The sequence below is a fragment of the Bubalus bubalis genome, chromosome 6 (genome assembly GCF_019923935.1).
Source record: "Bubalus bubalis isolate 160015118507 breed Murrah chromosome 6, NDDB_SH_1, whole genome shotgun sequence".
Taxonomy (NCBI): Eukaryota; Metazoa; Chordata; class Mammalia; order Artiodactyla; family Bovidae; genus Bubalus; species Bubalus bubalis.
In genome coordinates, this window is record NC_059162.1 from 16,032,595 (window position 1) to 16,055,227 (window position 22,633).

Here is a 22,633-nt window from a genome sequence, read left to right on the forward strand (position 1 = left end):
CTTGGTAAAATGAAGCTTCTTTGGAGATGATTAGCTTCCATGCAGCAGTGTCATGCCTACCTCCTAAGGCCAGAGGTAATAAAGGCTTGATGCCCCTCCCGCCCCCTTCCGTGTGCCATCCTTCTCCACTCCCACCCACCCCCCACCAGCTGAGCTCCCCATGGGATGCACGAACAGCTGGCTGCACACCGGAGTAAGGGTGGGTTGTGCTGCTAAAGTAGCCGTGAGTTCAAACCACCCCACCCCTCCCGCCTCCCGCTCAGCTCCCGTAGGGAAGGGATGCACGTGTAGGGTGTGCGCGGCTGCCTGCCTCTTGAAGGTGGTGGTTCTAATTTTACAAGCTGCCTCCGCACAGATGGGTGGGCTAGCACTTGCTGCTGCTCCTAAGCTGTGAAGTTAGGAATTACCTCACTCAGACAGCTGGCCTGGCCCGGCACCATAGGCGCTTCCAAGCCAGCAGACAGAGGAAGACAGGTGGGCCCAGGAGGAGCCGCTGCAGGGCCTAGCAGAGATCAAAGGCCACTAAAGCCGAGTGGCCGCCCGCCGCAACTAGAAAGCACGCCGGCAGAGAGGCCCACTCACCTTTACATTAGCTGTAGGCCGCTGTCTGATGAGGGTACCGACTCCCAGCGGCAACCCTGCCTCCTTATCTGACCGTCTTAATGACACTGAGATGACATTGCAGGGGAGCTGTGAGGAAGAGAGGGTGCATCCAGAGCTGGCAGGGCCAGGACGGGTGTGCTCCTGTCTGGGGTAGAGCTGGGATGGCCGTCCTTCCTTCTCCCTTCGTCCCTCTCTCGAGTTGGGGCACAGCAGTGGGTTTTGTGGTTAACCTTTCTTTGGACTCCAGCTGTAAGAAACATTGATACCATGTTCAAATATTTCAGAAGACCCAGGAAATAAGAAATTTGACCTACTTTTCTAAATGAAATCCCAGATTGAGCAAAGAGCTGAACCAATTTGAAAGCTTGAACAAAAGCGGACTAAGCTAAGTCCAGGGGCCTAGAACAAATGCTTTTTGGTTCTCTGCATAACAAGGAGATATGCCTTTCATCTCAGGCGGCAGACAAATAAAGCTGTAGGATGATTCAAAAGAAACCATGAGAGTGGTCTATCTCTGAGGGTAGGTTGGGGACAAAAACAGGTTCCCCAGAGAGGCAGACATCTGATCCCATAGGTGTCTGGAGAGTATGAGACTGCGCTGTGAGCAGCCTTGGCTTTCTTTAGGAACACCCTTGAGGTGGCCAAGTCTACCACCATTGCTTTAGGGTAAAGGCTCTTTGGTTGCTAACAAGACTATAATGGTGATTTTAGCTCATCATTTTTTGTACAGATTTGATCTTAATTCATTGCTAAAGGATAGTGGGCTTCCCTTGAGCTAGTTTCTTATCACCTGTGGCTACATTTGCTCTAATGAGCTTGGAGAGAGAGAGTCACTGGCTGCTTTGTTTCCAAAAAGTAGGAATAGGCTGTACCTGCAAAGGGACAGGAGTCCCTTGGTCTGCCCTCCATCTCCTTCACAAGTCAACAAACCCCTTAGCATAGCAGGAAATTCCAGGGTGAAGATCTCTTTGGAGAGGGCAGAAGGGATGGCCTAGACTAGTGTTCACACATCTAATCACTTTCCATCAAGATTTAAATTCCAAGTTGTCATCAATGGCCGAGAGTTTCCCCCAGCTGAAGCTGGCAGCAAGAAAGTGGCCAAGCAGGATGCAGCCATGAAAGCCATGACAATTCTGCTTGAGGAAGCTAAAGCCAAGGACAGTGGAAGATCAGAAGAATCATACCACTATTCCTCAGAGAAGGAATCAGAGAAGGTAGGTGTCCTATCCTCTGGGAGGACATCCATTCACTGTCCACATCTGTGAAGTCCTAGACCATCATCTAAGCCTCTTGAAACAATCTCGGCCTGCCCAACCCATTCTCTGTCTCAGAGTCAGCTTCCCGCTGTCCCCTCTCCCCCGCCTCCCCATCCCACCTTTCCTCTTTTCATACCCAGCTCTCCTTCTGGTGCCCCCTCCCAACCTGACTGGAATTGCAGAATTTCAGAGTTGAAAGAGGCATTAAAATTTATTGAATCCGATCTCCTCTCTTGGCAGATACAAAATGAAACCAAGAACATTTAAGTAACTGATCTGCAAGGCCTAGAAAATCCCCGCAAGCCCTCTTCCTTTAGAAAGCCAGCCCCAAACATGCAGTTGACCGAAAGAAGTTCTCCCATCCCCATTCCCTCTGCTGTGACAGAACAGCCAATGTTTTCTCAGTCTGTTTTTGTTCTTGTTTTGTTTTTGTTTTTGTCTCATTTTCTCCACAGACTGCAGAGTCCCAGACTATCACCCCTTCAGCAACATCCTTCCTTTCTGGGAAGAACCCCGTCACTACATTGCTTGAGTGTGTGCACAAGTTGGGGAGCTCCTGTGAATTCCGTCTCCTATCCAGAGAAGGCCCTGCCCATGACCCCAAGTACATCTCTTGTATCATGTATCTCTGCTGAGGTTTTCTCAAAAAAGAGAGAGATACATTTTCTTCCTTGCCTCCTCGAGATGGCAGATTATTTCACTGAGCAGTCACTCCTGTTTTCAGTATGGAAAATGCGGGGCCTTGAGAGTATGGTTGCTGCTTGTGGAGCAGAGAATCTGGGGTTAGGAGTTCACAGGGCAAATCAGGGACTGAGCAGGAGGGAGACACGTGGCTTGAAGGTTACTGGTGGTGGGACTGAGAGGTGCGAGACCTAGGTCTACCTGAGACGCTCTCTGCTCTGAGGCTCTGCAGACTTACATGTTCGAGAGAAGGGTTCCTGGAGGAGATGAAATTAGGTTGATGCTTAAAAATGTTGACTAGGGGTCAGTTGGGTTGCAAGAGACTGGGGGCAGTAGAAGGGTGAAAGGCACCGGCTCTTCAAGGCAGAAGTGTCTGCGTGAGCCAAGGCACAGAGGCGATGTGTGCAAGTCGTAAAGGATGACAACCTGACAAAGGCTAGGTAAAGGCTCTTCTATCAAAACCAGTTTAATCCTCTCCTTTCATCTCCTGTCAGGTTCCAGTACTGTGTTGCGATGGGAACCCATACTTTCCCCACTGCCAGCGCCCCAAGCAAGAAGGCAGCAAAGCAGATGGCTGCAGAGGAAGCCATGAAGGCCCTGCAAGGGGAGGCGACCAGCTCGACGTCTTCTGAAGACCAGGTGGGGCCATTTTCTACTCACAAGATACAGGCCGTTTTTAGCAGCTGAGGGGCGTAGGATGGCCCATAAGCCCCTCAGAGTTTCCGCTGAGTGTTTACAGCTCCTCTTTGGCTGATTCTCCTTCAGCCCGGAAGTACGAACACGGAAGCATTCGATAACTTGGAATCAGTGATGCCCAACAAGGTCAGGAGGATCAGTGAGCTCGTGCGATACCTGAACACCAACCCAGTGGGCGGCCTGTTGGAGTACGCCCGCTCCCACGGCTTTGCTGCTGAGTTCAAGCTGGTTGACCAGTCCGGACCTCCTCACGAGCCCAAGTGAGTGTTCCAGTCCTGGCTACAGCCTTGTGTCACGGGGTGGGACATCCAGGAAAAGGAAGAATGTGTATTAGCTGTGAATGACAGGCGGGGCATGTTGAGAGAGCCCTGTCCCCAGGGCCTCTGAGAAGACACTAGATCAGCCATCTTGAGAAGATACCCACTCTTCCAGTGAGTGTGAACCTTTTAAAATTTTTTAAACAAGTTTTAATTTTTAAAGGGATATATACACCCATAGAAAATCATTCAAGTTGATTGAAAAGATGTGCAATGAAAAGGTCTCATTTCTGGTTTAGACTTCATTTCCTTCCCCGGACTCATATACTATTACCAGTTTCTTGAGTCCATGCACATATTAGCCTGTTTTTCTTTCTCTGTTTTTTAAAATAAGTATATATCATCTTCTGTTCTACTTAACCGTGTGCCTCAGAGGTCATTACAAATAATGTGTATAGACCCACCACATAAATGCTCCATTGAATAGATTTACAGTTTTTAAATTGTTTTACTGAACAAAAGATATGAAAGGCCCTCTTAAAACACACTCAGCTACCTACCTCATAGTTTAAGAAGGAGAATGTTATTACTGTTTGAAGCCCCACCTTGCGTAATTTATCTAAGCAACTTCCAGTGATATTCAGATTGGTTTTGGTCTTACTCTTAAAAGCACTCTTGCAGTGAACATCCTGCTCTGCATGTCTTTGTCTACATGTAGAAACTTGTCTCTGGTATAAATGTTCAGGAGTGGAAGTTCTGGGCAATCAGTCTTATACATTGTTAAGTTTTTTAAATAGGTAATAGATTATGCAAAATAAAAAATATTATTCAAAAATAAAAATATAAAAAACTTCTCACTTTCACCCAGTTCTTACCTATACATACACATACATACCCCAACATGTAATAACTTTGCACTATTATATATTCTTCCAGAGTGTCCATATAAATACAGGCAGCCATATTCCCTTTCATTACACAGAAATACATATTTGCATTAATTTCTAGCTTGCTTTTTAACATACAAAATTATTATCTTAGAAAATTTTTCATATCGCTTTGTGTTCTTTGTATATAGCTGCAAAGTGTAGTGTTTCAGTATACGGATTTATCATGATTTATTTAACCAGCCTCAGTTAATGAATACTTGGATTGTTTCCAAACTTGGAATTATAACAAGGCTACAATGAATAACATATGTGCATTTTAAGTTTTGGTAAATTTTGCCAAATTCTCCTCCAATGAAATTATACCAGTCTATGCTTCCACCAACGATATATAAAGAATGTTTCTTCCTCTACCTCATAAGCATTCTAAAAGGTGAAAAATGGTATCTCCATACAGTGCAAAGCCTAGTCCACACCAGGATATTTATTATTACTATTTACCACATTAATAGGTCAAAGGAGAAACACCACATGGTCATCTCCTGAGATTCCGAAGAGACATATAGTACAATTTAGCATCCATTCAGATTAAGAAAGCAAGTTGTTAAGAAAGCAGAATTATTGAATGCATCCTTTGCATGGTAAAGAACATGTCTGAAGTCAAAAGCCAGCAGCTTAATGTTAAACCCAGAACTGTCCCCATTAAAGTCAGGGAGGTGCGGCTGCCAGCGGCATCACTGTTTAATGTCATTCCGGAATTCCTACCTAATGCAAGCAGTTTGGAGAAAGAAGCAAGTGTAAAGAGAGGAAAGGGGAGGTAAAGTTACCACTGTTTGTAGATGATTGGATAGTATGCCTGGAATATTCGTGAGAAAACTGAAGAAACACAGAGACGAAGCAGAATTTAGGAGAGCAGGGGACTGCAAAATGATGTGTTAGAGTCAAGAACTTTTCTTGTATACAGTAATAAGGAGTTAGAAAACGCATAGAAAATATCCTATTTGCAACTTTAGCTAAAAAGATAAGTGACTTAGGCACATTCCTACTAGGGAATATGTGGGTTCCACGTTAGATAAAATGCCAAAAACCTGGGGACCATCTCCCCTATCCAATTCACCTCCTTCAGCCAAACTATCCTTGAAGAGAAGAAAAAAAGGAGGTGTTAGTTGCTCAGTTGTGTCCGACTCTTTGCAGCCATGGACTGTAGCCTGCCATGCTCCTCTGTACATAGAATTCTCCAGGCAAGAATACTGAAGTGGGTAGCCATTCCCTTCTCCGGGGGATTTTCCCGACCCAGTGATCAAACCTGGGTCTCCCACATTGCAGGCAGATTCTTTCATTTCTGAGCCACCAGGGAAGCTCTGTTTATTGTACCTACAATTTCTACCCCATATCCCTTCCTCCTCTTTCTGCCTCCAGTGTCAACACTCTCTCAGCCAAGCCACTGTCTTCTTTTTTTAAGCCATTGTCTTCTCTCACCTAAACCAGGAAATAGTCTCCTGGTCTCTCTACGTTTATTTATTCATTCAACAGATATCTATACAGGACATTGTATCTGTTAGAACGGGAGTCAGATAAAAATAATCATATAAAGAAATGTAAGATCTTGTATTTGATAGATTATAAAGAGCTCACATTGCATGATGTGATGAGAACCTACATGGCATGACTTGACTCAGTACAGAGAGAGGAGAGGGCTTCCCTGACAAGTGGTGTGTAAGCTGAGACCTTAGTACCCCTAGGTCTGCAGAGCTAGTAAGGGCTGCCGGAAGGCCAGTGTGAGTGGAGCAGAGAGCACAGGGGCGGCCTGATGCCAGATGAGACTGAAGGGACCTTGTGAGCCATATCATCCTCCTGCCTCACAAGCAGTAGAGAGCCGGTGAAGGGTTTTAAGTAAGGGAGATTCACTTGCCCCCCCGCCCCCAACCCCGACTTTTGCCCTCTCCATGGCATTTTTCCTACTATATTTTTATACTGCCTTTTCTTTCATACTCTAAGAAAACCATTTCAGACCTTTGTCTTCAAATTTCCAACAAAACCCCTTTCTCGCTCTAAACTGATGATCTGGCTTAATGGAGAAATTGTTGTTGTTGTTGTTCAGTTACTCGGTCATGTCTGACTTTTTGCAACCCCATGGACTGCAGCACACCAGGCTTCCCTGTCCTTGACCATCTCCCAGAGCTTGCTCAAGCTCATGTCCATTGAGTCGGTGATGCCATCCAACCATCTCATCCTCTGTCGTCCCCTTCTCCTCCTGTTTTCAGTCTTTTTCAGCATCAGGGTCTTTTCCAATGAGTCAGCTCTTCGCATCAGGTGGCCAAAGTATTTTAGCTTCGGCTTCAGCATCAGTCCTTCGAATGAATATTCAGGATTGATTTCCTTTAGGATTGACTGGTTTGATCTCCTTACAGTCCAAGGGACTCTCAAGACTCTTCTCCAACACCATAGTTCAAAAGCATCAATTATTTGGCAGTCAACCTTGTTTATGGTCCGGCTGCCACATCCATATATGAGTACTGAAAAAACCATAGCTTTGACTAGATGGACCTTTGTCGGCAAAGTAATGTCTCTGCTTTTTAATATGCTGTCCAGGTTGGACATAGCTTTTCTTCCAAGGAGCAAGTGTCTTTTAATTTTCATGGCTGCAGTCATTGTCTGCAGTGATTTTAGAGCCCAAGAATATAAAGTCTGTCACTGTTTCCCATCTATTTGCCATGAAGTGATGGGACTGGATGCCATGATCTTAGTTTTTTGAATGTTGAGTTTTAAGCCAGATTTTTCACTCTCCTCTTTCACCGTCATCAAGAAGCTCTTTAGTTCCTCTTCTCTTTCTGCCATAAGGGTGCTGTAATCTGCATATCTCAGGTTATCTCCCAGCAATCTTGATTCAAGCTTGTGTTTCATTCAGCCTGGAATTTTGTGTGATATACTCTGCATATAAGTTAAAGCAGAGTGACAATATACAGCCTTGACATACTAACTCCTATTACAGTTTTGAACCAGTCTTTTGTTCCATGTCTGGGTCTAATTGTTGTTTCTTGACCTGTAAAACCTGTATGCAGGTAGATTAGTATGGTGGTCTAGTAGTCCCATCTCTTTAAGAATTTTCCACAAATTGTTGTGATCCACACAGTCAAAGGCTTTAGCGTAGTTAGTGAAGCAGAAGTAGATGTTTTTCTGGACTTCTCTTGCTTTTTCTTTGATCCAGCGGATGTTGGCAATTTGATCTCTGGTTCTTCTGCCTTTTCTGAATCCAGCTTGAACATCTGCAGTTTCTCAGTTCACATACTGTTGAAGCCTAGCTTGGAGGATTTGTGCATTACTTTGCTAGCATGTGAAATGAGTGCAATTGTGTAGTAGTTTGAACATTCTTTGGCATTGCCCTTCTTGGGGATTGGAATGAAAACTGACCTTTTCCAGTCCTATGGCCACTGCTGAGTTTGCTGGCATATTGAGTGCAGCACTTTTAGGATTTGAAATAGCTCAGCTGATATTCCATTACCTCCACTAGCTTTGTTCATAGTGATGCTTCCTAAGGCCCACTTGACTTTGCACTCCAAGAATGGCTGACTGTAGGTGAGTGATCATACCATTGTGGTTATCTGGGTCATTAAGATCTTTTTTGTATAGTTCTTCTGTGTATTCTTGCTGCCTCTTCTTAATATCTTCTGCTTCCGTTAGGTCCATACCATTTCTATCTTTTATTGTGCCCATCTTTGCATGAAATGTTCCCTTGGTATCTCTAATTTTCTTGAAGAGATCTCTAGTCTTTCCCATTCTATTGTTTTCCTCTATATCTTTGCATTGTTCACTTGGGAAGGCTTTCTTATCTCTGCTTGCTCTTCTTTGGAACTCTGCATTCAAATGGGTATATCTTTCCTTTCCTCCTTTGCCTTTTGCTTCTCTTCTTTCTTCAGCTATTTGTAAGGCCTCCTCAGACAACCATTTTGCCTTTTTGCATTTCTTTTTACTTGGGGGTGGTTTTGATCACTGTCTCCTGTACATTGCTACAAAGCTCTGTTCATAGTTCTTCAGGCACTCTATCAGATCTAATCCCTTGAATCTATTTGTCACTCCCATTGTATAATCGTAAGGGATTTGATTTAGGTCGTACCTGAATGGCCTAGTGGTTTTCCCTAATTTTTTCAATTTAAGTCTGAATTTGGCAATAAGGAGTTTGTGCTCTGAGCCACAGTCAGCTCCTGGTCTTGTTTTTGCTGACCATATAGAGCTTCTCCATCTTCAGCTGCAAAGAATATAATCAAGATGATTTCAGTATTGACCATCTGGTGATGTCCATGTGTAGAGACGTCTCTTGTGTTGTTGGAAGAGGGCATTTGCTGTGACTGGTGCATTCAAAGGCAAAACTCCGTTAGCCTTTGCCCTGCTTCATTTTGTACTCCGAGGCCAAACTTGCCTGTTACTCCAGGTATCTCTTGACTTCCTACTTCTGCATTCCAGTCCTCTATGATGAAAAGGACATCTGTTTTTGGTGTTAGTTCTAGAAGATCTTGTAGGTCTTCATAGAACCATTCAACTTCAGCTTCTTTGGCATTAGCATTGGGACATAGACTTGGATTATTGTGATATGGTTTGCCTTGGAAATGAACAGAAATCATTCTGTCGTTTTTGAGATTGCACCCAAGTAGTGCATTTTGGACTCTCTTGTTGACTATGAGGGCTACTCCATTTCTTCTAAGGGATTCTTTGCCCACAGTAGTAGATATTAGCAGTAACAATCCTTACTTTCCCATCACCGAATCTACCTTCCTACGTGCATCTGCACAGGACATCTGTACTGGTGTGCAGGAAGCATCCTCCTTCTATCCCGTGCCCTGGATCCCCTCCCCCTTGGCCTGTCCTTCCATTCTCTCACACTCTGGTTATCAGTCGCTCCAGAGCTCTGTTGGATCATTCCCATCGGCCTACATAAATTCCTGTGCCCATCTGCTAAAACCCTTCCCTTGACCCCACATCTCCCTCCAAATACCACCTCATCTCTCTGCTCCCCTCACATCCAGACCTCTCAATATAATTGTTATACTGGATGTCTTCATTGGTTTCACTTCACTGACTCATTCCAGTTAGGCTTTTGTCCCCGGCATTCCACTAAAAGGCTAACCGCTAGTCATACGTGGTTGCTGAGCACTTGAAATGGGGCTGTGTACTGAGGAACCAAATTATCAGTTGTATTGAACTTTCATTAAAGTTAGCAGCCTCATGTGGCCAGTGGCTATCATATTGGACAGTGCGGCTCTAGTGGATCCTAATTGCGCAGCTAAGAAACTTTGTTCTGTATATTGTTGTTCAGTCACTCAGTTGTGTCTGACTCTGCAGCCCCATGGACTGCAGCATGCCAGGCTTCTCTGTCCTCCACCGTCTCCCGGAGTTTGCTCACTTTCATGTCCATCTCACCTTCTGCCGCCCCCTTCTCCTTTTGCCTTCAGTCTTGTTTTTATGTGTACATATATAGGTATGTGTATATGTATGTATGTGTATCTTTGTGCCTAAGAGTTCATCTTCTTTTCAAACACACAGAACACTTATGAAATTCTCCTGGATCCCTCAGGTCAAGATTCTACATAGTTCGGCCCCATCCCCTCTCTTCAACATCTCTTCATGCCTCTGTGCTTTTCCTTCATAAGCTTTAGCCCACTGGCTTGCACAAACCAGTTGGCATCATCAAAGAAAGGAGCAAAGGCATTCAGATGCTTATGACAAGCAAGCAATAGTGAGAAGCTCAGTGTGGTTGACCAGAAAGATGCATTCCTTTCAGTGCCTTGAGCTGACTGATAAATCCTGATACTGAAACCTTTGTTATATGCAGTTAGATTATCCAGAAACCTGGGTTTCCCTAAAGCAGGTTAGGATCTGGTTAAAAGCTGGGATTCTTGAAACCTTGTCTGGTAGCTACCCAAGCTGTTTTGGTCCATCACTTCCTTCCCTCTGTGTTTGTGGAGATGCCTAACCAGGAAGGGAGGGGAACCACAGGCCACTCCCCTCGCTGCCTAGCAGACTGCCTGCCTCCCTGTCTCCTCCCCCTTAGTTATCGCAAGGCCTCCAGGAATCTAAAGTGAAAGTGTAGTCGCTCAGTTGTGTCCAACTCTTTGCGATCCCATGGATTGTAGCCCGCCAGGTTCCTCTATCCATGGGATTCTCCAGGGAAGAATCCCGAAGTGGGTTGCCATCTCGTTCTCCAGGGGATCTTCCAGACCCAAGGATTGAACTCGGATTTCCCGCATTGTGGGCAGACTGTTTACTGTCTGAGCCAGCAGGGAATCCCCCAGGGATCTAAAAGTAACTCCTAATAAAGGTGTGGTTCCCGGAGCTAAGGCCAACCTTGCTCTCAGATCTCTCCAGGTTAAGTCCTCTTGAGCTAATCAGGAAATGAATGAGGAAATGGAATCAGGTAATTAAAAAATCAGAGCATTAGAAACAGTGATTCAAGCAGGAAGAAAGTTATTCCCATCTCATTTCTGCTTAAGTTAAAAAGGAAGTCCACATGTGGTGCTAGTATTTCTTTAAAGCCTCTCTAATACTTACTAAATTTCCTTTATGATAAAGACAGGCTTAGAGCCTTTACCAGCCACAGTGTCTCGTCAGAATTTAATAACTTGATTTTATCCTGTTTAGTTTATTTATAGCCACCTTCCGTGTACGGCAAGTGATCCTGATTTTTCATTTACAGTAGTGATACAAGTGTCCTTTTAAAATGTATTTACATTGTAAAAGAGTCAATTTAGAGAAAAATATTAAGTAAGTAATACTCAGGTGGTACCTGGATGTAGCAGAAACCACACTATGATTCAGGAATATTCAAAGTCTGGGGAGTGGTGCCTTAGGAACAGAGCTGTCGGGAGTGATGAGGCTACATGTTGGCCAGTCTGGCCTCCCCTTGAGCACAACCAGCCCTTTGCTGGAGCAGCTGTTGGGGTCTGGTACTTGTCTTTATTCCCTGCTTCTCATCCCTAAGGTTCGTTTACCAAGCGAAAGTTGGGGGTCGCTGGTTCCCAGCCGTCTGCGCGCACAGCAAGAAGCAAGGCAAGCAGGAAGCTGCAGATGCGGCCCTCCGCGTTTTGATTGGGGAGGACGAGAAGGCAGAGCGCATGGGTTTCACAGAGGTAACCCCAGTGACAGGGGCCAGTCTCAGAAGAACTATGCTCCTCCTCTCAAGGTCCCCAGAAGCAAAGCGAAAGACAGTTAAGCCGTCTACTTTTGGTGCTATCTTTTTTTGGGGGTCCTGCTAACTCCTGTCTGGGTGGAGTCAGCTCGCAACTTGCTGTCATGTGAACTATCCCTCGGCTTTAATATTAGCCTCCATAGAGCTGGGATGCTAGTGCAAGAGGGGAAAAGATGACCCACAAGTCGAGTAGTCCTCGACCTCCCCCGCGCAGTCTGAAACATGGTGGATGCAGGCGAGGCTCTGGCCCTGACACGCCTCCTGTCCCCACAGCTCCCTCTCACAGGCAGCACCTTCCACGACCAGATAGCCATGCTGAGCCACCGGTGCTTCAACGCCCTTACCAACAGTTTCCAGCCCTCCTTACTCGGCCGCAAGATCCTGGCTGCCATCATCATGAAGAAAGACTCTGACGACCTAGGTGTTGTGGTCAGCCTGGGGACAGGTAAGTGGGCTCGGAAACGTGTCCCCCCAGCTCTCCATTCCCTGTGGTGACTGCACGCACCTCCTTATTCTCCTCTGTGGGTGAATTTAAGGCAGAAGACTCATCTTATGTTATATTTTAGCTCCAGTTTATTCAGGGCAAGGAATGAACTCTCATATCTTAGGAAAAAGAATACAGGAGTCAGGATTGATAAACTGAGGCTATTTGTACCTTCAGGCTTTAAGAACCAACATCCTGTATCCTATTCATCATTGTTTTCCTTTAGCCATTTCACATTTGCTTTAAATGCCTTTCCAGGGAATCGCTGTGTGAAAGGAGATTCTCTGAGCCTAAAGGGAGAAACTGTCAATGACTGTCATGCAGAGATCATCTCCCGGAGAGGCTTCATCAGGTGAGCAAGATCGAAGGGTGTCGGGGCTCTGGCACCACCCCACAGGCAGGTCCTCAACCCTGCAGGGTCAGCCTTTGAGCTTCTTACTGAATCAGTCCCTCTGTGACGTGGCTGCATCCCTCTCCTTGGCCTGCTGTTGAAGATCGCTGTCTTTTCCCGCTAACTCCACTTCAAGCCCCTTTTAAAAAACACATGATGACCTCTTGATCTTCAGTGCTGTGGGGGTGAGGAGGCCTTCCGTCTCCATTTGAGGACCTACAAACAAACCCACTGTCCTGCCAGCTTTCCTCTCCAGCTCATCTTTAATTTGTGAAGGGAAAGAAGCCACAGCCTCCTGTAGTTCCTGAATCAATTTGTTCTGCCCTAAAATCCCTGTCGCTGCCAAAGCAAGAAGCTCTTGGCAGAATTGTAACTGACCTGAAAGGCTAACTTAACTGTAAGAAATGCTGAGGTCTCCCATGGAGAGATTCCACCACCTCTTTCAACCTGAGAAACTGTGAAAGGTCTGCACCGTTAAGGCTTTTCCTTACTTGGGATCAGATTGTAGAAGCAACCACTGTTCCCAGAGTCAAAGCAGTCTTCTTAACCAGACTTTCTTCTTATAGGTTTCTCTACAGTGAGTTAATGAAATACAACTCCCAGACGGCGAAGGATAGTATATTTGAACCTGCTAAAGGAGGAGAAAAGCTTCAGATAAAAAAGAGCGTGTCATTCCATCTCTATATCAGGTCTGTACAGTCTCTCTTGTCACCAGAGCCGGGGCTGGGTGTCGGAATGGTCTCCACGCCCATAATTCAGAGCTTGTTCAGTGGGCCATGCTTGACTCTTGCTTGAGGTCCACACCCCAGTGTGGAAGGACTCACACTTCTACCCACTCCAGTAGCCTGTGATAGGCTTCAGAAAAAAAAAAAAAAAACCCTTGTTTCTGCCACATGGAGCTGTTCTCGAGCCCCAGGCAACTGAAGAGATCCGTGCGCACAGGCGGGTGTTAACCGTCGGCCCTGTCTTGCAGCACGGCCCCGTGTGGGGATGGTGCCCTCTTTGACAAGTCCTGCAGCGACCGAGCTGTGGAGAGCACAGACTCCCGCCACTACCCTGTCTTCGAGAATCCCAAACAAGGCAAGCTCCGCACCAAGGTAGAGAACGGTGAGTGACACGTCCTCCATCTCCCACAGAAAGGCTCTGCAAAGCCCCAGGCCCATCGCAGAGCCAGGGCACAGCTGCAGGGTTTCTGCCATCATGGGTGGGATACCAGGGTCTCGTCTCCAGGGGGAGGGAAGATGTAGGTCGGGGAAGATCTATGGGAAGATCGGGACTCCGTTTTGCATTAGTCGGCTGCGGGGATCTCCAGTCAAATAGGAGGCAGAGGTGCCCATCTAGAGCTCAAAGGAGAGAGATGGCTGCAAATAAAAGTCTGGGAGTTATCCTCCTGCGGTTGATCTTTATGGCCATGGAAGTGGATGGGATCACCTCCGGGAAGGTTGGAGAAAACGGAAAGAAAGCGAGGCAGAGCCAGCCTGAGGCGCTGACAGGAGGACTCCGCGCCCGGGTCCCGCCTGCCTCGTTGGCTGCTGGCTCTGCGCCTTGTCTGCCAGCTCCCCCTCCTCTGCCGTCCTCCCGTGTCTCCTCAGCGTCTCCTCACGTCCACTCCATTCCCTCAGGCCATCCTCTGCAGTCATCAGAGTGACCCTCAAACAGAGGTCATGTCGCTTCCCTGCTCAAAACCCTGAAGTCTAAACACAGAGCTCCCGTATGACCCGGCAGTTCACGCCTAGGAACATGCCCAAGAGAAATGAAAATCTATCCACACAAAAACTTAACACAGACCAGCTACCCCATCTCTCGGCATTGCCACCCTTGGGGCTGAGGAGGCGCCAGGCTGCCGCATCAGTACTGCATTTGCTGCGCTGGCCCTGCGCTTTGCAGCCCCGAAGAGTCTGCTTTTTCCTCTCATTTTTCCCCCTGCAGTCTCCCATTATGGAGACCCAGGGAGAAAAAACTAATACAGAACATTCATAGCAGCAATGTTCATAATAGCCCAAAAGTAGAGACAACCCCAGTGACTGATGAATGGATAAACAAAATGAAGTATATCCATAAAATGGGATATCGTATGGTACATGCCACCACATGAGGGAACCGAGGGAACAGTGTGAAGAAGGGAAAGAAGCCAGTCACGAAAGATTTCATATTACATGGCTCCCACATTTTCATTTACTGAAACGTCTAGAATAGGAAAATCCATAAAGAAGGAAAGTAAATTAGGGGCTGGCTGGGCCAGCGGTGGAAGGGGCTGGAGGAAAATGGGGCATGTCTGCTAATGGATAGGAGACTTCCTTGGAGGGTGATGAAATGTTCTCACATTGATTGTGGCGATGGCTGCACAAGTCTGTGAATACACTAAAAATTACTATATACTCTAAACGGGTGGACTGTATCTCATTAAAGTTGACGAAGAACGAAAAGCCCACCAGCCTGTCGTGGCTTCCCACTACACAAAACCAAGCCCTGCCACTTCGGCCATCCTGGTTCTTCGTCAGGTCCCTCAACAGCTAAACCCTCTGCTGCCTCAGAGCCTTTGCTTTTGCTGAACTCTGTGTCTGAAACACTCTCAACTGTTTCTTCTCTTCCTTTGTGTCTCAGTCCCCTGACAATCCTGTCCCAGGAGATGCCCTGACCTGTCCATTATAGCTCCCTCAAACCATCTACAATCGTTACGTGTGTATTGGCTTACTTGTCTAGTGTCTGTTCTCTTTCTGCTCCCTCACTCCCATAAACCTGCTAGGAACACAAGGATCTAATTTGGTTTTGCTCACCGTTGCTTCCCAGCACCAAGCCTAGTGCCCAGCACAAAGTAGCTGCTGTGAAATATTCAAAGAACAAATGAGTGAGAAGCCTCTGGCCCAAGTCTAAGGAGCAGAAAATGCCACGCCAGGGAGGGGCCTGGCCCAGCGGCCCTTGCAGGTCTAACCCAAGTCTCCCATCCAGGGGAAGGCACGATCCCAGTGGAGTCCAGTGACATTGTGCCCACATGGGACGGCATTCGGCTGGGGGAGAGACTCCGCACCATGTCCTGCAGCGACAAAATCCTGCGCTGGAACGTGTTGGGCCTGCAGGGGGCACTGTTGACCCACTTCCTGCAGCCTGTGTATCTCAAATCCGTCACTCTGGGTAAGGACCTGTCTTGGGAGCTGGAACCGGACTGTCATCCTGGTTCCCAGATCCCAGCAAACCGCACACTTCATTACCAGGTGTTAACATGATGTCTCCCCTTTTCAAAGTGTGCTCGGTTCGGTGGTTTAGTAATTGATTCTGAGGGTCCCGTCTGCTGTGATGGGAAAATTGGTTTAGGCAGCAGTCTCAGTAACAACATGCCAGCCAAGTCTTTCAAGGTGAGTTAGAGAAACACAGCAGCTTAAAACTGCAGCGTCTTAGTGTCCTTGCTGTCTCAGCGCTTGGCCTTACCTGGAACCTTACATATTGTGCTTAACTGGTGATCCCTGTGTATCCTGGGCAGCCACAGTCAGCAGGTGCTCCCTGCCTAGGGAGCTGAGGCTCTGTGCCCTCACCCTCCTCATATGCCTCTGTTGCTTCATGGCTCTCGGGATAATCAGGTGTGTGCATTTCTTTTTGTACCCAGGTTACCTGTTCAGCCAGGGGCACCTGACCCGTGCCATTTGCTGTCGTGTGACAAGAGATGGAAGTGCGTTTGAGGATGGACTCCGACATCCCTTTATTGTCAACCACCCCAAGGTGCGATAACCCAATCCATTTTTCCCTTGACGTTTTCTCCTTTTCAAGTAATCCTGTCAGCAGAGCAGAAATGTATAGTGTGGGCAAGGGGAGCCTTAGTTGGTTTCCCTCAAACTTAGCCTTCCCTCCTTTTGAATGCTAAGGGCTTTCCTTCTTTGGGGGCTTTCCCGATGGCTAAGATAGGAAAGAATCTGCCTGTAAAGCAGGAGATCTGGGCTTGATCCCTGGGTTGGGAAGATCCCCTGGAGGAGGAAATGCAACCCACTCCAGTATTCTTACCTGGAGAATTCCATGGACAGAGGATCCTGGCAGGCTGCAATCCGTGGGGTCACAAAGAGTTGGATATGACTGAGCGATTAACACTTTTACTTTTTTCCTTCTTTTAGTTTGGAATTCATTTGAATTGAGGTGGGGTTAGTACATCTGAGTCTTAGTCAAACAAAATCATAAACAAGGGGGAAAGATCATGACCCCGTCTTCCCTCTTTCCTGTGAGTCTTGAGTTCCTGCTTCAGAAGCTTTCTCTGAAAGTTTGCATCTTCCTCCCCCTTGCTCCTGGAATTCGTAGGTTGGCCGAGTCAGTGTATACGATTCCAAAAGGCAGTCTGGGAAGACCAAGGAGACAAGTGTCAACTGGTGTTTGGCTGATGGCTACGACCTCGAAATCCTGGATGGGACCAGAGGCACCGTGGATGGGTAAGGAGCTGGGGGAGCACGGCCACACAGCCAGGCGTGCCAGCCAGACTGCCAAGGGGCATCACATTGTCAAACACCAGAGCTTTTTAAGTTGCCGCCTCCCCACCCCCAGTACCTCCACTTGTTCCATCCCAGGTGAATAATGAGTCCTTCTGTTTCCCCAGGCCACGGAACGAATTGTCCCGGGTGTCCAAAAAGAACATTTTCCTTCTATTTAAGAAGCTCTGCTCCTTCCGATACCGCAGAGATCTACTTAGACTCTCCTATGGTGAGGCCAAGAAAGCTGCCCGTGACTACGAGATAGCCAAGAACTACTTCAAAAAATCTCTGAAGGACATGGGCTACGGGAACTGGATAAGCAAGCCCCAGGAGGAGAAGAATTTTTACCTCTGCCCGGTGTAGTGGCCCCGGGACTGACGGGTCAGGGTTTCACACTGGGTGCGAGAGAGAGGCCGTAGCATTCCTCATCACAGGGGTCAAGGGGGTTGGGGTTTTATTTTCCTCTTTTTTTTTTTAAAGAATGGAACTGCGGTTGGTGACACTGAGAACTTTGGGTTCCTGTTATTCTGCTTTTCTTTGGGAATCCCAGGCCAGGTCTCACCACCCCCTTCTCTTTTCCCCAGCAGAGAGACAGAGACCGCAGGGCAGAGAGAAGGGGTTGGTTCCTTCTTTCCGCCCATTTCCTCTTCCGGTCTATTTCCATTTTTTTTCTGTTTCCTTTCCCTTTGTGTTTGCTACACTGACCTCTTGTGGTCTCGATTAGGTTCCAGTCAACCGTGTGAACCATGCCAGGGACAGGATTTTTCATTTGTGAATTCTGAGGCCCCTCTGCTTCCCGTCTTCCCCTTCTGAGATTCCTTCCTCGTGATTGTTAGTTTTTCCTTTTCCTCCAAGAGGGTAAAGCAGTGAACCTAAAGAATCTGGTGAAACATTTCTAAGGGCCGGAGTTGAACACTGCAGGCAGCTTGTTACCAGTGCCAAGCGTGATGAGAACCTGCAGATGATGCTCCGTGATCTTGCACTTTAGCCGGCTTGGGAGGGGCCCAGCGGCAGGGGAGGCCGCTGCCAGGGAGGTGCGTCCCTTCCCCAGGTGGCAGGAAGGGCTGGGACCCGCCAGATGGGGCTAATGGAATTGCCTGAGCACTAGAGGAGGCCTGCCCTCCAAGGGTAACACAGACCACTTTCCTGGTAGGCAGACATACCTTGGAATGTTGCCAAGCTCCCAGCTGCTGCTCCTCCTAAAGCATTCCTAGGAATTTGTCCTGCTGGTGGGGGCAGTAACGCTGTAGACCCCTACCAATTGGTAGGAAGAAACCCAGGGTAAATCCTAGAGAGTAAATTGTCTCTGCTCAGATAATCATGACTTAGCAGGAATAAGGCAAAAAAATCATGTTGGGTCAGACCACTGTTCCCCCCAGCATATTTCTCGTGGTGGTGACACCAAGGGACAGTGCCTAATTCATGGTAAATGGGGAGTTTTTAAAAGAATGCCGTAAATGTTGATCCTCAGCAGCTACAGATAACCTGTAATTGCACAGATGTGAAGTTCAGATGTCATTTTCCGTTGATTAACCAAGTGCTTTTGTTTTGCCTAGTAGCTTCAGAAGGTTGTCTGCGGGCGGGTCACAGACCTGAGGTCTCCTGCCTGCTAGGGAGTCTTTCTAGGGTTGCCCTCGAGCAGTAACTCCAAGTGAAAGGGCAGGTTGTCCTAAAACTCTGTGAGGTGGGACTGTGGGCCTGCACCTCAAGCTAGCATGGACTCCTGTGGTCAGAGCCTTGGTCTCTCCTTGGAATCTGGCTCTGGGCCTAACCAGCCAGGTGTGCTCCAGAAAAGTACAGAGGCTCTGCCCTCTCCAGACCTGAGCCTGCCTCTTTCCCTCTGGACAGTTCCTCTGTCATCTGTGAACAGGCCAAACCAGTGCCCTCGGATGATTTTCCGTCCTCCCGCACACCCTGCCGACTGCTGGCTAGTTAAGCCCTGTCTGTCCCGCCTTGTCAGCAGTGGATACACCCGGGTCCGCACATTTACTGTCGTGGCTACTGTGCCCTCTGTACTTTTGACCAAAGTGAGAAAACGTTAAGTCTTTCAAATACACTAAGGATGTTTCTGCGGAACACCAAAGTGTCCCGTGGAACTAGAAGGGAAGCAGTGCCTGTCTTCTGAGGTGGCAGGGGCCTACCAACCCGGTCCTGTGACTCTTCCATGGGCACGAGATCAGTCCCGGCTCAGGAGGCAGCTCAGCTCCCTGGTTCTTTGGGCTGGAGAGCAGCACCTACTCGCTTCTTGGCATGTCCAGCCCCTCTGGGCATTAGAACCTCCATAGAGCTCAGTCGCAGCCACCTCTTCTCAGCTGGGAGCCCGGGCACTCTCAACCGGCCAGAGCCCCCGCTTGCCCCAAGATCTTGTCTGGCGAACTTACAGTATTCAGTTTCTGCTGTAGGAAGAGAGCAAGGCTTCCCTGTACCCGTGCATCCTCTGGAAACAAGCCTGTATTGGGCCCTGCACGGCCGCCCCACCCCGGCGCCCCACCCCCCTCAGGAGAGGCAAAACTCCTGCCTACCCAAAGTGTCTGCTTCACTTTTTTGTCCAATCTTTGTTTTTGATAAGCAAGACCTCCTCCCCAGCTTTTTTTTTTTTTTTTTTTATGATCTTTGTAGTTGATTTGTCTGAACTGTGGCTATTGTGCATCCTTTGAATAATCACTTGTAAAAAAATTTGTCGCTGCTTCAAGCTATTTCCTTTACTCATGTTGAAGGGATTTTGCTGGCTTTTGGGGTCTCGGTAGTGACTCCCAAGAGCAGAGTGGAGAAGAGCCCAAGCGTAGACTTGGGGGCCATGATGGGTGCAGTCAGTTTTATGATTCTGCTTTTATGTGTCCTTTGGTATAAGTGACTAACAATATACATTCCTCATAAATAAAAAAAAAAGAATCTGAATTTTTAGAAAGCCTCGAGTCTTGGTTTCCTGGGGGACGAGAAAGTGGGGAACGGAGGGAGCTGTGGTCCTAGGATTTCCAGCAACAGCACTAGCTGGGGCTGACTCAGAACCTGGGGAGCGGGTCCCCCTCCAGTCAGCAGAGAGGAGCCATCTCAAAGGTGAGCTTTTGTCTGGTACAGTGGGTGCATCAGACAACCTTTACTACTTCCCCAGTTCCACACCCCCACCTTCCCCAGCAGAGCCCTCCATCAAGTATCTTGTCCCCAGACACACGCTGTGCAAGATTTCAAGGCCCAGAGTAGGAAAGTGTCCCTTGAGACAGCATCACAGACCACAGACGCAACTCCAGAGGTTTCTACAGGCTTCCACCCCAGCTGTTTGCCTGCAGGAGGTGTAGGTTGCAGCCTGGACAGACCTGACTTGGCCACTGTCTTGGGAGACAGGCCTTTGCTTTTTACTTTATAGATGGCACCTAGAGTATTTCTCTGTCTTGATTTCAGAGAGGAAACACCATTTTCCACGTTGCCGTTGGGTCAGGATGTCTACAAGTCTCCGCTCTGACCTTGTAAAAATACCATACGAGAGGATAGGAAATACCTGAGAGTGAGGCCTCCTGAGTCACAGTGAAACCTCCCTCTTCATCGACTGTACAGATGGAACAACTGAGGCCAGGAGGGCCAGTGACATGTTTTGGGGGACATTAACCTAGGGCCAGAACTGCACGGGTGTCACTCACCATCTGTTGAAATAGTCGGGCGAGCTGAACAGATTCTACAGACAGTGAAGGACAGTGTCTCTGCCTGCTGTGAGGCCTGGAGACTCGACACCTCTGTCCTTCCTGTTCTCAGGCGTCTGGTCCCACCTGGAGGGAGATGTATCCAGGCCTTTTACAAAACGAACCATTTTCTTCATACCTAAGGTGAGTGCAGGATGTAAGACTGTCCCCCCAGCTCCCAGCTCCAGGTAGGCTGGAAGGCAAGGCTGCCCCCTGGGAACACAAGAGGGATTTCCTTCAGCATTTTGGTTGCTGCTCACCTGGCATTCATCTCAGCTCACCATTTAATGCGCCTTCCAGGATCCGGGCCTGGGTCAAACCCGTGCTCCAGGAGTAGATGTGCCTTGCACACAGCCATATCTATCTCCAGGAGGCCGGGCCTCACCTCTGCCCTGTCCCCCAGGGCCCCTTTTCACAAAGGACCTCCCCAGGAGCTATTTCTGGGCTCTGTCTACTCCAGGCCAAGCCTTCTCTTTTCCATCTGATGAATGGACTTGTCAGGCCACCCATCACAGTCATTGGTTACCACTGACCTTTTCTTTAGATTTTTTAACGTCTTCAACCTCTCACGGATCCAATTTCCCCAGTATTCTCCCTTTCCCCCTTATTCACCAACCCTGGCCCGTGAGGATCTCCCCACCCCCACTCTCAAGGATTACAGAGAGAGAAGACATCTTTGGAAACAACTTTATGAGAATCTTGAGTTCCTATTAAGTCTGGCCTGGAGTGGGCTAGACCAGTGCAAATGTTCCAGGAGCAGATGGGGTGGCCAAGGCCATTGTGGGGCAAGACGGGGACACAGCAGCTGGGTGAGTTGTCCTAATGATTCCTAGACCAACAGTCCCGTAGGAACCACGTGACTGTCGACCTGACCTCTGAGACTTGTTGGGATGAATACTGAAAGGTGGCTGTTGGTTCTCTGTCTAGTCTTGAGTGGGCGACTGGCTAGCATGAGTTGGCTTGTGAGGGATGCTGTGACGTCAGCCCAACTCTGCCTACAAGCAAAAGGTGACAACTAGAACTGAGTCGGGAGGGGATTCAGAGAAGACCCTGATGCCCTTCACCTCCCCCCCAAGGAAGCCCTTCTTCCAGCCTCAGAGGCCACGAGCATGGACTCTGGGGTCAGTGTGGGATTTCAGGCCAGCACTGCTCACCCGCTATTTCTTGGTCACTTGGGCCTCATTTTTCTTCTGTCAACATGGGCCCCTTCCCTGCAGGATTGTCGTGAGGAGTAAAAACAGGGCATCTGAAGCAGCTGGCCCGGAGCAGGCCACTGGTGCACAGCAGGTAATACTGGGGAGTGGCGGGAGACACAGGACAGGCGACAAGCTGCACACCCTCCCTCTTTCCTTAGGGGGAAACGACCCGCCCTTCCTGCACAGCCGGCCTTCTAGCACAGAAATGCCAGCTGGGGGCTGCCCGTGTCTTATTTGCTTTTAAATCTGCAATAACTCGGGACCAGCTGTTCCAGTATTAGACTCCTCACTGCCAGAAGACTGCCTTCCTCCTGCTGCAGTGCCAGTCATCACAAGCAGAGAGTTTTTCATGCCTTCTTTTCAGATGAAAAATGGTTCTCAGATGGCCTGTGGCCTTCCCGTCTCTGATGGAGACAATCTCAACTGTTGGCTCGCTGCCGCCTCCCAAGTCCAGCTTGCTTGGGTTTCCATCCACTATCTCTCCCTCTCTTCATATGCGGGAACCTCCCCCAGTCCGGGCCTGGTGCTGAGCTGGGTACCCAGTTCTCTTCAGAAATGCCCATCATGCCCCCCTTCCCCACCCTGCCCCCCACAGAAGGGGCCAAGAGGCGTCCCTGACCACACCAAGAGGACAGAGGGCCCATGAGTGGAAGAGAATGGTTCTCCGAAGCTTCTCCATACCCTGAGGGTCATAGCCTGTACTGACACGTGGTAACACCTTGCCTGAGCCGTCTTCCCTCCACCTCTGTCCTCCCCACTGGCAGTCCCCAAGGGCCTGCACGCAGAGATGGAGGGAATGGGGCGGCCCCAGGGAGCCTTCCTGGCTAGCCCTTTCTTCTCTACACTGACCCTCACACCCTTGCTGCAGCCCTCAGTCAGC

General features: G+C 48.3%; 1 protein-coding gene across 9 annotated transcripts in view; it reads left to right on the forward strand.

Annotated features, from left to right (window-relative positions):
- The window catches only part of ADAR (adenosine deaminase RNA specific), a 50,019-nt gene extending 30,238 nt beyond the window's left edge, over nt 1-19,781 (forward strand). For 4 of the 9 annotated variants that reach the window (XM_025287747.3, XM_044944299.2, XM_025287746.3 and 1 more), the window contains 13 exons: nt 1,634-1,817; nt 2,315-2,463; nt 3,035-3,179; nt 3,306-3,496; nt 11,354-11,579; nt 11,834-12,005; nt 12,303-12,396; nt 13,002-13,124; nt 13,409-13,542; nt 15,385-15,567; nt 16,037-16,149; nt 16,717-16,844; nt 17,009-19,781. In XM_025287747.3, coding sequence (XP_025143532.3) covers nt 1,634-1,817; nt 2,315-2,463; nt 3,035-3,179; nt 3,306-3,496; nt 11,354-11,579; nt 11,834-12,005; nt 12,303-12,396; nt 13,002-13,124; nt 13,409-13,542; nt 15,385-15,567; nt 16,037-16,149; nt 16,717-16,844; nt 17,009-17,246 — 2,080 coding nt within the window. In that variant the 3' untranslated portion in view covers nt 17,247-19,781. The remainder of the gene's footprint in view (nt 1-1,633; nt 1,818-2,314; nt 2,464-3,034; nt 3,180-3,305; nt 3,497-11,353; nt 11,580-11,833; nt 12,006-12,302; nt 12,397-13,001; nt 13,125-13,408; nt 13,543-15,384; nt 15,568-16,036; nt 16,150-16,716; nt 16,845-17,008) is intronic. The other 5 variants (XM_025287745.3, XM_025287749.3, XM_044944300.2 and 2 more) reach the window with 4 other exon arrangements.
- Nucleotides 19,782-22,633: the final 2,852 nt, after the last annotated feature.